At 46.8% G+C, this 12323-nt stretch overlaps 2 protein-coding genes across 2 annotated transcripts in view; both read left to right on the forward strand.

Annotated features, from left to right (window-relative positions):
- The window catches only part of TRMT2B (tRNA methyltransferase 2 homolog B), a 12024-nt gene extending 6755 nt beyond the window's left edge, over positions 1 to 5269 (forward strand). The window contains 9 exon segments of the mRNA XM_017737491.1: positions 633 to 727; positions 1170 to 1316; positions 1427 to 1521; positions 2055 to 2086; positions 2089 to 2268; positions 2379 to 2484; positions 2649 to 2767; positions 3703 to 3802; positions 4364 to 5269. Coding sequence (XP_017592980.1) covers positions 633 to 727; positions 1170 to 1316; positions 1427 to 1521; positions 2055 to 2086; positions 2089 to 2268; positions 2379 to 2484; positions 2649 to 2767; positions 3703 to 3802; positions 4364 to 4490 — 1001 coding nt within the window. The 3' untranslated portion in view covers positions 4491 to 5269.
- Positions 5270 to 6220: 951 nt separating this feature from the next.
- On the forward strand, positions 6221 to 9828 carry TMEM35A (transmembrane protein 35A). Its single transcript, XM_008636186.2, has 2 exons — positions 6221 to 6561; positions 9298 to 9828. Exons 1-2 carry the CDS (start codon positions 6442 to 6444, stop codon positions 9682 to 9684), a joined length of 507 nt encoding a protein of 168 aa, XP_008634408.1. The 5' UTR covers positions 6221 to 6441; the 3' UTR covers positions 9685 to 9828.
- Positions 9829 to 12323: the final 2495 nt, after the last annotated feature.

The following is a 12323-nucleotide window of genomic DNA, read 5'->3' on the forward strand; positions in this document are numbered from 1 at the left end:
GTCTGAGAATTTTCCACTGTAAGCTTAAATTGTAACTTACTCTTGTGATTGGATAATAATGACTATAATATGGTGATGGTAGTAGCTATGATAGGCTGTAGGCAAATGTAAAGGTATTGTGTATGGAGCTTATTGGTTGTTATGTATTAAGATACTCTGCAAAGAAAAGTATAAAATGCTTTGTAACTTGAACAGAAAGGGGCTTCAGTTATGCCTACAAGCTGTGGCTGACAGCTGTGGGGCTGGCTCTGGATACCCACTCCCTGAAATGCTGGGACTTGGCCTATGCAACAAACAGCTTTCAAGAGAGCTGCCTGAAGTCCAGACATCCTTCATGAACCCTTTTCCTGTAGTTTGGGTTACCCTTTTTGAACGCCCAAAATGAAACTGCTACCTATGAATTAGGGGAATGAGTGTTAAAGAATATGTCAACACAATTGCAAGGACCCTTGAAGATTTGCAGTTCAAAGGGATAATCCCTCAAACCACTCCTTTAGACTTTAAAATCCATAACATCCATCCGGGGGAGTGGGTGTTAGTAAAAATATGCAAAGAGCAATCTTTAGGTCCACAAGGGAAAGGTCCACAGTTTGTCATGTCAGATGGTTTATGTGCCCTGAACCAGAGCAATTAAATACCTGTCCATCTCTCTCCAGAAAGAAATATTGTCTGTGTGAAAGCCAACCATGTGGAGAACATACTCTCAAAACATAAACAAGTAGCCCAGGTAAATAAATGTCATGTCTGTCCCTTGACTGTGGAATAGAGAGACTCCAATCAGTCTTAATTGGGAGAACACTGTAATTTTAATTATGCTGTGTTTTCAAGTCCCTTTTTATGTTCTGAAAAGTTTCATGCCTGATTCTAGTTGGTGGATAAATACTTTTATAAAAACTCACATGTTAATATTGCAGCCCCTAAACTGTCCTGAGTAAAGAAGTTAATCAAGTGATAATTAATTCCCGCTGGTCTATTAAAATACATAAGAACTGCAAATTGAAATTATTGAAATGTGTTCTCTTTCAAGAGCCTGGAAGGAGCTTTCACTCAGTGTATTGAAATCAAACAGAAAAAGCAGATCACAGTGGTGGAAGGGCTGCCTGTCTGGGGGGCCAAGAGCAGGGCAGTTGTCTTCATGGTACTAAAGGTGCCATTTCCCCTCGGCTCAGTGCTATGAGGAGTTCATCTGTCGCTCCCCCCTGGACTCCTGCATCCTCTTCCATGAAGGAGGACACTGGCGGGAGCTCGTGGTTCGCACCACCAGCTGTGGCCACACCATGGCCATCATCACCTTCCACCCCCAGGAGCTGGGCCAGGTGAGCACGTGGGGGACAGGGCAAGAGGCACAGCAGACATCTGGCCTGCTGGGTGTATTGCTGGGGAGAGGGGTCTAATCAGGTTACTTTTCCTTCCTCACTCTTGACAGGAGGCACTGGCTACTCAGAAAGCATTGCTGAAGGAGTTCTTCATGTGTGGGCCTGGAGCAGTCTGTGCCTTGACTTCACTTTATTTCCAAGAGAGGTAACTGCCTCGACAGGGGGAATGAGTGGAAACAAAGCCACCTCCTTCTTCTACCCCCTCCCTGACCAAATTCAAATTCCACCAGTTCAGGGAGTGCTGGAAGAGAATGCCAGATGTTTGGATCCCTCCTGAAGGTGTGGCTTTAGATGGCCCCATCTTTTCTTTTTCCAGACTTGAAATATTTGAAGACACTGTGGCTCTACCTCATGGGAATTACGAGTCTGGGAAACTAAAGAAAAAACTTCCAGTGACTATCCCAAGACAGTAAATCACGTGAATGGCAAAATAGGGGGAATAGGCCTGAGGAATGCTGCCTTCTGCTAAGTCACTTTGATCCTTTTAATGACATTTAGGCTGTGCAAGTCACAGATCTCTTAAAAAGAATCAAAATTCTTTAATCTTGTTGAAAGGCTCACATGAAGTAAAAGTTGCTGAGGGGAAGAACCATCCTTTCCTTCCCATGAGCACCCTGGGAATGGAAACCAGCTCCTCTCTGCTGCCTTCTAACAGCTTTTTTTTGTGTGATTTGCCAGCACCATGACACGCTGCTCCCACGAGCAGTCCCCTTCCAGCTCCTCCATGGAGCACCGCACATCTTTGAAGAACTGCTTGGCCTGAAGTTCCGCATCTCTCCAGATGCCTTTTTCCAGGTCAACACGGCTGGAGCAGAAGTTCTGTACCAGGCAGTCGGGGAGCTCTGCCAGGCTACTGGGGACACCATCCTCCTTGACATCTGCTGGGGAACAGGTGGGTTCCTGGGCTCCCACAGCTTTGCATTCCAGAGCTGATCCTCACTAGGTAAAGGCCTGTTTCTTCAGCATGAGTGTATGGAGTATTTTTGTTTCCCGTGTTTCCAGGTACAATTGCTCTCTCTCTGGCTCACTGAGTGTCCAAGGTTATTGGTGTTGAGGTGGTGGAGAAGGCAATAGAGGATGCTGAGTGGAATGCAGCATTCAATGGTGAGTTCAAACTGCTGTGGCAAAAAGTTTCAAACTAAATGCTGAAAAATCGGAGTAGAAGTGAGCAGAGGGACCCTAAGCAGTTACCTCCACACAGCAAAGGGTGGTTCACATTATACCTAACTCTTGGTGAGACTCAGTTCGTGTGGTTGCATTTTTGTTTCACAGGATCTCAAACTGCGAGTTTCACAGTGGAAAGGCAGAGGCTGTGTTGCCACAACTCCTGGGATCGTGGGAGGATGCCCAAACGCTTGTTGCTGTGGTGAACCCCTCTCAGGCTGGCCTACGTGAGAGAAAATGCTATTTATTTTCATCTTGTAAACAGAGAGTTTTGAATAAGTTCTGTGAGACCTGTTATGCTGGCTCCAAACCCTTTCCTTGCTTAGTCTCTAGTTTCTTGTTGCTGACAGCAGCTAAAATCCCATAGAGCCTGCTGTTTTCAGTGCCTTCATCATGCTTTCTCTTTTTTTTTCCTAATTTTCTTTCCATCTTTCACAGGCTTACACAATTATTTAGGAGAGAAGGGACCTCTGGAGGTCTGTGGTGCAATCTCCCAACTATAGCAAGGCCAACTTCAGAGTTTTATAAAGTTGCAAAGGGCTATAAAGCCTAGCTGAGGTTTGAATGTGTCCAAGGGTGTCTCCCCTCTCCTCAAAATGTTTTCCCTAAAATATTTAATCAGAATTTTTCCTTGCTGCCATACATCTATTGCTTCTCATCCCCTTCTCATGCCCCTCTGAGAAGATTCTCAGTTGTCAGTAATCCCCCATGAGGTCCCTGAAGATAGCAAATGGATCCTTGCTTACCTTTTCCCCAGGCTGAATAACCCAGCCCTCGAACTGTCTCAGTGGTCTCCCCTGGACTCCCTCCAGTGTATACTGGGAAGTCACACACTGGTGCTGGTGCCCAGATGCACTCTCACAAGTGTGTGTGGAAGGTTTTATGTGCCTTTGCTTAAAATTTTTTCTCTCATCCTCCATCCCCATGGGAAGCAGAGGGACTTCTCCCATTGCTCTTCCCTACCGGCCAAATTGGCTAAGCTGTCAGCAGTGTGGGTCGCACCCTTGGCCTCCTGAGAGACTGCACCTGAGACAGGACATGGCAAAATAGGCATCTGTATCTTTGACAGTTCAGTGCAGTTCTGTGATGCTGTGCAGCCATTCCTTCTGGAGAGCTCAGGTGCTGGTGGGTCCCTGGGAAAGCAGGGTGTCTGTTTTTGCAGATGACAGGGTTGTACGAGCCATCCAGAACTGCAGGTCCATCCGCAGGCTGCTCTACATCTCCTGCAAGCCAGAGGGCGAAGCCATGAGGAACTTCCTCGAGTGAGCACTCTCCTCCTTTTTACTGACCTTAGTGACAGACCCTGTTAAGTCCAGACAAGGCATCAGTGAGGAATAGCAAATAATGCAAATGTAGCACAATGACACTGTGCATCCTTCTCCAAAAATAAGCCCATCTGGATGTGGGATACAGAGTCAATTGGGTTCACTGCAGGAAGGTTGGCCCCTAGCCAAGAAAGCGAAGCCAAGGGGATTTGTCACCTGCTTAGGGGTTAATCATGTAGCTTTATCTGGTCAGCCTTTATCTGGGGTAGACCCAGGTGATAAATCTGTCTGCAGGTAGCCATGAAGGCAGTGCAAAACCGAAAATTGAGTGTCTTTCAGCTGGGATGGCTTGTGAGAAAGGGAGCTTTAAACTTGCCACTGACTGTTCAGAGCTGGTTTGGGATTCAATATTGATGGTTCCACACCTCAGCCAGTGTCAGCTGCAGACTCTGTTAGTCAAACACAGGATACCTCCTTTGCAGATCCCCCTTGGATTGTGGTACCAGTGGTGGGAAGGCTTCTGCTTCTGGTCTAAAGGATGCTCTTTGCTTTCCACAGGCTGTGCTGCCCACCTGACCCACGGAAGAAGCTGGCAGGGGAACCATTTGCCCCCGTGTTGGCTGTTCCTTTTGACATGTTTCCTCACACTGTGCATTGTGAGCTGGTGCTGCTGTTCACCCGCTGACAAGGAGGCGGGTATGAGCTCTGAGAGCCTGGGAAGCAACCTCCCGCTGTCCTGAAGAGCCAATGTAGTTAGGATTTTAACTTATTTCCTGGAAAGTTGTATAAAAATAAAAAAAATTGGTTTTTCTCTTACTTTGGGTTGCCTAGCAACACTGTTCTGTAACGAACTACTTGGATTTCTGGGGTGAAAAGGTTCTCTGTAGCATTTCATCACCCTTCCTTCCCCTGTAAACCTTGGGCTGCTGGTTAAAGCAGCCTGGAAAATACTCTCCCTGTGTTGAGGAATATGCCCAGGGCCAGTAGCTCGGTGTTCCAGCTGCAAATTGTGCCCTGGATAGTGGGAAATCGCTGGAGCCCCAGGCAAGGAGCCGTGAATGGGCGCTGACCTTGTGCCTAACAAAGGACACGGGACTTCAGCGCTGGCTGGGGGTGGGTGCCTTCTGCACAAACCAATGAACAATGAGAAGACACCAGACTCTAATTCTCCACTGGTCAGAACTGTTGTGCAAGGGGTGGGAGATTTAGGATGGAAGAGTATGAAAGCCCAGGGATTCCTTTGTTGGGATCCCTGCCCGGAGGAGGCACCAGCTTCGGCAATGAGATTTTTCTATAAAATGAAATGAAGAGAACAGTGTCTCTCTTTCCACACCTGTCTCCCCCTTCTCCACTAATGATTGCTGATGCCTAAATATGAAGTGCCCTGTGAAAATGTCAGCTGCAATATTTTTCCTCTTCAGGATGTTCTGCAATAGCTAATTAAAGTTTTTCTTCTGTTTTGTATGTGTCCTGTCCTTCTCACAGTGTTGTTATATTCCTCCAGCTCTTCCAGAGATGGAGCTGCTGTAACGGGGAGCCTGAGTGAGCAGAGTTCCCTTGTGTTGTGTGAGTCTCAGAATGTTTCGAATCAAGGCTGATAAGCTCCCAAGGAAACTGGGAGAGTTGCCTGTATTTTTCAGACTTTCAATTCCAGTCCCGAGATTTGAAAAATAACAACAACCAGTTTCTCAAGCCATGGGGCCTCAAAATACATGTGTTTAGGACTTGAGAATTACTACACCATAAAGGGAGTGATGATGAGATTCCTGACAGGCATAGGAAGTGTTACCCTTGCACTATCCCATGGGTGTAGGTTTTCACACACTGTTGCAGCCTTTTGTTTTCATTTTATACCGAAGGATGCAGTATTCCAGCTGTTCTTTTTTGTGTAATTATACCTTGGTTTCTCACCGTGAGATCTGAGTAGATTTTGTCTAGGTTTTGGTCAAAAGGAAATTTGTCACATTAATTGCATGACAGACAATGACTTTAAATCAGAAACTAATAGAGGATCATAAAACCTTTCCACTAGCCTCTGGAGAGCTGAACATACAGGATATGTTTTATCTGCAGTGGAGGTGGGTGACACAAGTGTCTTCACCTTCCTTTTTGAGCATCAGGTTCCAGGAGAGCCACAGGGACAAAACATTTCTTTTTCTTTCCCGGCACAAATAAATGAAGCAATATGTTGTTTGCTGTGTACGAGCATCTGAATATCTGAAACTGAAAGCTCTCTGTACAAGAGACCCTTGCCCATTTCTCCTCCACAGCACGTTACTCCTGTGCCCTCTGCTAACATGTCCTTGTTTTCCCACTAATGAGCAACTGTGCTCTGCCTTTGGCTGCCATCCCACATCCCTAGAATTGACTCCGTTTCGGCTTCCTGTGGGCGATTTACGGAACACGCAAGGAAACGATGAGCTCCTCTTGCGCTCTGGTGCTGGAGCTGCCTGGCTCTGGCTGCAGGGCTTTAGGACCCAGGGGTTGCTGAGTGGAGGAGGCTGAATCCCCTCCTGCTGTCATCCTCCTGCCTCTGCAGCTTTATTCCTACAGCCTTCAATGGTGACGGACTCCCTCCCGCCCGGGCTGGCAGCCAGAGCCACAAGGCCTCGCTAGGACCGGATCCCTGCGGCTCTATGGCATCTCCCAGGACCATCACCATCGTCGCCCTCTCGGTGGCCCTGGGGCTCTTCTTCGTCTTTATGGGGACCATCAAACTGACCCCCCGGCTCAGCAGGGATGCCTACAATGAGATGGTGAGTCGGGCAGCACGGAAGGAGGTGCTTTAGGGCTCTCCTGCCTTGCGGCAGGAGCGGTGGGGGACACAGGGGGTGACTGCCCTGGAGCCCCGAGAGAGGGGCAGGAGAGGGAAGAAGCTTATCTGACTCTTTACTTGATAGACATGGAGAGAAGCCAATAATACGCAGTGCCCAGGATATCCCGGCAGCTGAGCCTATCCATGGAGAAACCTCTTGGTGAATGAGGATGGGAGGCACGGAGGATGGGGTAGCACAGCACACACAGCCTGCAAGAGATGGGAACACAAGGATCTCTAAAACCAAGGCCTGCAGAAGTACCAGACATGCAGCAGGCAGGAACAAGCTGATCCCCAAGGGGAAACCTATCCACTGGATGGGGGGTAGGAAAACAGATGCCTGCCTTGGCAGATGTTCATCCTCAAAATTCTATGCTTTAAAGCAAGGATAATGATACTGACTGTCCCCACCTCACCAGACTTGTGCAGGGATTAATTAATGATTGTGAAATGCTTTGAGATTCTTAGCTGGCAGAGGAAGGTATTATTAATAGTCTTCTTATTATTCTCTTTGGCCTGGGAAATGAGCCTCTCCCGCTCCTGCCTAAAAGGAAAGAGGTGAGGAGAGGACGGAGAAGTCACTGTGTGCATTTCTCACCTGGTGAACTGGTTTATGCTCCTCTCTGCTCAGGGCCAGCCCTGCTGCAGGGCTTTGCCAGCTGCGAGCTGCAGGCAGATGGGGGACCCACCTACCACCTCCCCAGTTATTTATTGTGGTGGTTGAAAAGATTGGTATAATTTTTGTGCCCCTAAAAAAATAGTGCTGGAAGTTTCCAGCACATTCTGTTCTCTCCCTTTGCTCCACCTGCCCAGCTGCTTTTCCTTAGCTCTCAAATAACAACTGAATTGCAGTGCCTAGTCTGCAGCCCAGCACAGGGATCTCACAGAGGAAAATCCCCAAGAAGTAACTCAGGGGCAGAAGACACATGAGGTAAAACCCCTAGAAAACAAAGCTCTTCAGCTTCTGCTACAGAAAAAACCAAAAAAAGCACAGAGACTTTAGGAGCATTGCAAAATGCTTGCTCTGTAAAATATTTCACTTCTGTGTCCCTTTCTGCTTTACCAAGAGTCAGGTCTACAGGTAGGAAGGATCTCTGGTTTTATCAGAAGAAAGCAGGTATTGCACAGCACCATTATTCTTCATAGTCCATTTTGTTACATATTCATGGCTCGCTGGGCTCTCCTGCCTTTCTGTGCTACATACTGTAGTGGTCTGTCAGGTCACGCAGACAATTAGGAAAAACCTGACCTTGCTAATCTGTAAGGGTGGCTTTTTGCCCCCAGCAAACAGAGAACCTCTGTTATCTACTGAAAACACCAAACTTGTAGTTTTTCATTCAGCAAAAACCACCTAAGATTGTCTATTAAAATACCTAAAATACCAGAGTACTCTAGGATATACTTATAGTACATTTCTTTAAAATGTTGTATTTTTCACAACTGTTTAAAAATACTCTGCTCTGAGCTTTTAGTCACCGATGGTTTAAAATACATCCTTACAATACAAACACTTGGAGTAAATGTGTTGTGAGATCTTCAATTACTTTGTAGCAAAAATGACAGTGCTGGATATTTTTTAACCACGTGTGAAGCATCAGATCCTCTCAGAAGGAAGCATCAAAATCTACAGAGACGTGGGAAAGTTCTGTATGTCTGTAATGTAGGTTTCCAAAACCGTATGGAAGTAAATCCACAGTCTGATCAGTGCCTGTGAGAGCTGAACAATCCTGCACCTGAGACTTGGCTTCCATTTCCCCCATACTGATTAGAAAACAGAGAACACCATGGCATGAATGTCTTCAGGGATATTATACTCAAGTGTAAGTGGAAATAATTTCAGTGTGTCACATAACTAGGAGCCTTATTAAAATATACATATATAAAAGGAAATACTTGAATGCAAAAGGAAAAAAGAAAAAAAAACCCAAACAAAACAGTAAGGCCACCAGCACCTAATGTTCAAATGCAAGAACCTGGATGTGTGTAAGGACAAAGGTTGTTTCTTTCCCCCCAAAAATGAGGCAGCTGTGTAAGCAGGCTGAGTCTTGCAACTGACACTGCTTCCAAATCCAGCATAAACGAGGGAGCAAATAATGTCAGATGTCACCTGAGGAAAGAAAGGATTATAAAGGTATGTAAGCACAGGATAGGACTGGTGAATCTCAGCTTTGATGTACAGTCCCACCCTAAGACTGCACTGCCCATAAACACTACAGTAAGTTGCTTTGGGATATTGCAAGTTGCTTTGGGGCAGAAGGAGACTTGCATTTACTTGCTGTGCCTTGGCTTTGCAATTTGGTGTATTATTTTAAAGGACAAGCTACTCTTAGAGAGAGGTTTGTTTGTTTGTTTTAACAACATGGTTCTGCACTGCTAATTCTAGCAACCAGAACCTCAGATTTCAGGGTAAGGTACATCTGGCCTGGTTGTAGTTCCAAAGATAGATGCGAGGTTGCAGAACTCTTTTCCAGCGAGGAGACAACAGCTTATAAAGGGGGAATTGCAGATTGATGCTTTAATATCCCCCCGAACAGAAGCTTTACAGATTGGGTATTGTGCCAGAGGGGTCTGTGATGATTGAAATGATTTTTAGGTCATGTTGCACATCAATCTGTTTCAATGGAAGTCACCTTTGCCTTCACTTTCTCACATGATGTCCTTGGCTGCTTGATTCCAGAAACGAGCATACAAAAGCTACGTGCGGGCCCTGCCCATGCTCAAGAAGATGGGAGTCAGCTCCATCCTCCTCCGCAAGAGCATCGGCGCCCTGGAAGTGGCGTGCGGCATTGTCATGACACTGGTGCCTGGTCGCCCCAAAGACGTGGCCAACTTCCTCCTCCTCCTCCTCGTGCTGGCTGTGCTCTTTTTCCACCAGCTCGTGGGGGACCCCCTCAAGCGTTATGCCCACGCCCTGGTCTTTGGGATCCTGCTCACCTGCCGCCTGCTGATTGCCCGCCAGCCCGAGGAGCTGCCGCCCGAGAAGAGGATGCTGTCGGTGAACGGGGATGAGCAGCCACTCATCCATGAAGCAGCTCCCGAGAAAGGCAAAATGAAGGTATCCTAGTTGAGTGCATGTGAGGAAACACGGACCCTCGAGGCAGCTCTCTCCAAAATCACCCAGAAAATTTGGTTTTTATTTACCTACTTGCATTTTTTTTTTTTGTCTGTCTCAATAAAGTTGCACTTGGGGTCTGAGAGATAAAAGGTATGTCTACACTGTAGTCTTGCTTTTGCTGCTGCCCTGTAATGTAGAAAAACACAAGCTAGCTTCCACAGGGACAGCTTGGAGGCAGTCAGCAACCTGGCTGGAGCAGTGCTGGCCTCAGCAGGAGCTGCAAAACCAGCCTGAGACCCTGGGCAGAGACCTGGGTGGGCAGTCAGGCCACGCTGGCACTGCTGCAGCGGGGACATCGGCCCCTGAGCACCAGCCCTGAGCCCCACGGTAGCAGAGCCAGCCTTGGTGCACTTCTGCTGCCTGGAACAGTGGCTGGGCAGGACACGAGCAGTGTCCCTGTGCTGGCCTGCGCAGCCCCACACACACATCTGCATTTCCCATTCCATGGGCAAGGGGTAAAAGGGACCCTGTTACCAAAAAAAGTGCTGTTTCTTGTGTTGGAGAGAGGGATTCCTTGGGCTTTGCTGCCTCCCGTGCCCAGTCCTTTCTATGGAATGGTTATCCAGAGAAAACATGGGATGCTCTGTTTACATCTTCCTTGATTTCCATGCTGAGGCTCCAAAACTGGGACAATGGCCTGAAAATAGTAGTTTTTTGCCTGCTTCACATGAGGCAGTGGCATCTCTTTACCCTTCTTGGCAGAGAGTAAGGGTCCCTGGAGAGGGCATGGGGAGCGGAACTGCCCAAAGATCTCCAAAATATCTCTCCGATGTTGGCAAGTAGCATCGTGCTCCCCAGTTCCTTGCAGGTTCCTTTTTTTTCCCCCCACAGCTACTGGGACTTTATAGAATTGTTGTTTATTTCTGGTAGATGAGGGTACAGTTGCAGGTACCTCACTGCTCATCCCACATACAGCCTCAGTGAGCTGGGATAAGTCCTGTTACCAGAGCCTGAATCCCTGTGTTGTATCTGAAACCTTAGAGTGTCATAAGGAGCATGTGTTACCTTTGAATTATTTGTCTGGTTTTCTTAATGTTTGTCTGTTTTCAGTTTTTCTTCTTCTTTTTTTTTTTTTTTTAATTATTCACAAAAATAAAATTTTTGAAATTTGGAGAAAAATGTCTCTACAGAAACAAATTTCTTATTTGAGAGACGTGTCTGAAAACACTTTCCTTTGGTCAAACACTCCACCTAAAATGGGCAGAATCATGTCAGGCAATTTGAGAGACAAGGTGATGCAGAGTGGAAGTCAGATAAGCTCTACTTGGTTATATATTAATAACCACAGATATTTAAAAGAGACATTTGGGTATTTTACTGAAAGAGTCTCAAATAAATTTCTGCTACAGTTCAACGCAGCAGTGAGAAAAGTTAACTCCAGTAAACTGTCAGCATTTTATCTACAGAAATTGATGATGGATGTTCATAAGCAGTTTTCTCCTGATGTTTGCTGCTAAAACAGATGCAGCCCTATATAAATATATATAAAAACATAAATAAATATGCTGAAAAAGCCTCCTCGCAGAGCTCCAGATGGACTAAATGTCTCTTATCCGATGTGCACCCTGAGCAAAGGAACCAACAGGCCACCTCTGTTAGACAATCTTATCTTCAAAGACTAGCTCCAGGTCATCCAAAATATATATACAGAATTTCCTTTACTTTCCAAAAGACACTTTAACTACCATGCCCCAGCTGGGGTTATTAATTGTGTTTTAATTCAAAACCAAATAAAATCACCACCAACTCAAACCCACACCATGTGTATTTCCTACAAACCCACACCACAACTGGACTGCTGCAGCCCTTTCACCTGTGCATCCAGCCCAGGAAACCTTTGGGAACGATTGTTGTGTTTATCTTTTGTAACATTCCTCACTGAGGCTTGTGGAGATGATAATAATAAAGCATCTCACGGAGCAAAGCCTATGTCTGTAAAAGCTTCACACTGTTCAGTGAATACTACAAAATCCCCTTTTTTCACATTTGCAGGGATATGAACAACTGACCCGCAGCGGTGGCTGCGTGTTCTTTGTTACCGAGCGAGACAACTCATCTTGGAGCCCAGTAACAAGAATTCTGTATTTATCTTAGCGGGCTGACCTCTATCACTGCCCCCCAGCATTAAGCAGCTATTTTTGGACGCTTCCAGCCATCTGTGCTCGCTGGAAGTGACAAGAACAGATCCACTCCTTCTGAAAGATCTCGATCCTAATTCACTCTTCCTTTTTTTTTTTTTTCTTTTCAATTCCTTCTTTCTGTTTTTTCCCCCATGCGCTTTTCTATCTTATCTCCACGCCGCGAATTTCATTTCGGTCGCCCTCATTCAGGCGCCACTGCGTAGAGCCTCGGGGTTAGTGCCTCGCTTTATATGTGCCTGTTTTCCCCTCTCTCATTTTTTAAAACGTAATCTTAGCCTGACGTTTCGCCGCGGACACACCTGAGGGGAGGCAGAGCACCCCCTCACGCGGAATTCCCGCCCCTCACGGGCCGCGCATGCTCAGAGGCGCCCGGCGCAGGAAGGGCGGAAGTACCGCCATCGTTCCGGCCCGCGGCGCGCGGGGGCGGCGCTGCGCATGCGCGGGTGG

Source organism: Corvus brachyrhynchos, unplaced genomic scaffold (genome assembly GCF_000691975.1).
Source record: "Corvus brachyrhynchos isolate BGI_N302 unplaced genomic scaffold, ASM69197v1 scaffold346, whole genome shotgun sequence".
NCBI classification, from domain to species: Eukaryota; Metazoa; Chordata; class Aves; order Passeriformes; family Corvidae; genus Corvus; species Corvus brachyrhynchos.

What these genes read in the sequence shown, in the direction of transcription:
- TMEM35A (XM_008636186.2), top strand. Translation starts at nt 6,442, where the DNA reads ATGGCATCTCCCAGGACCATCACCATCGTCGCCCTCTCGGTGGCCCTG. An exon ending in GGGATGCCTACAATGAGATG is followed by an intron (nt 6,562 to 9,297) that starts GTGAGTCGGGCA and finishes GCTTGATTCCAG; the next exon opens with AAACGAGCATACAAAAGCTA.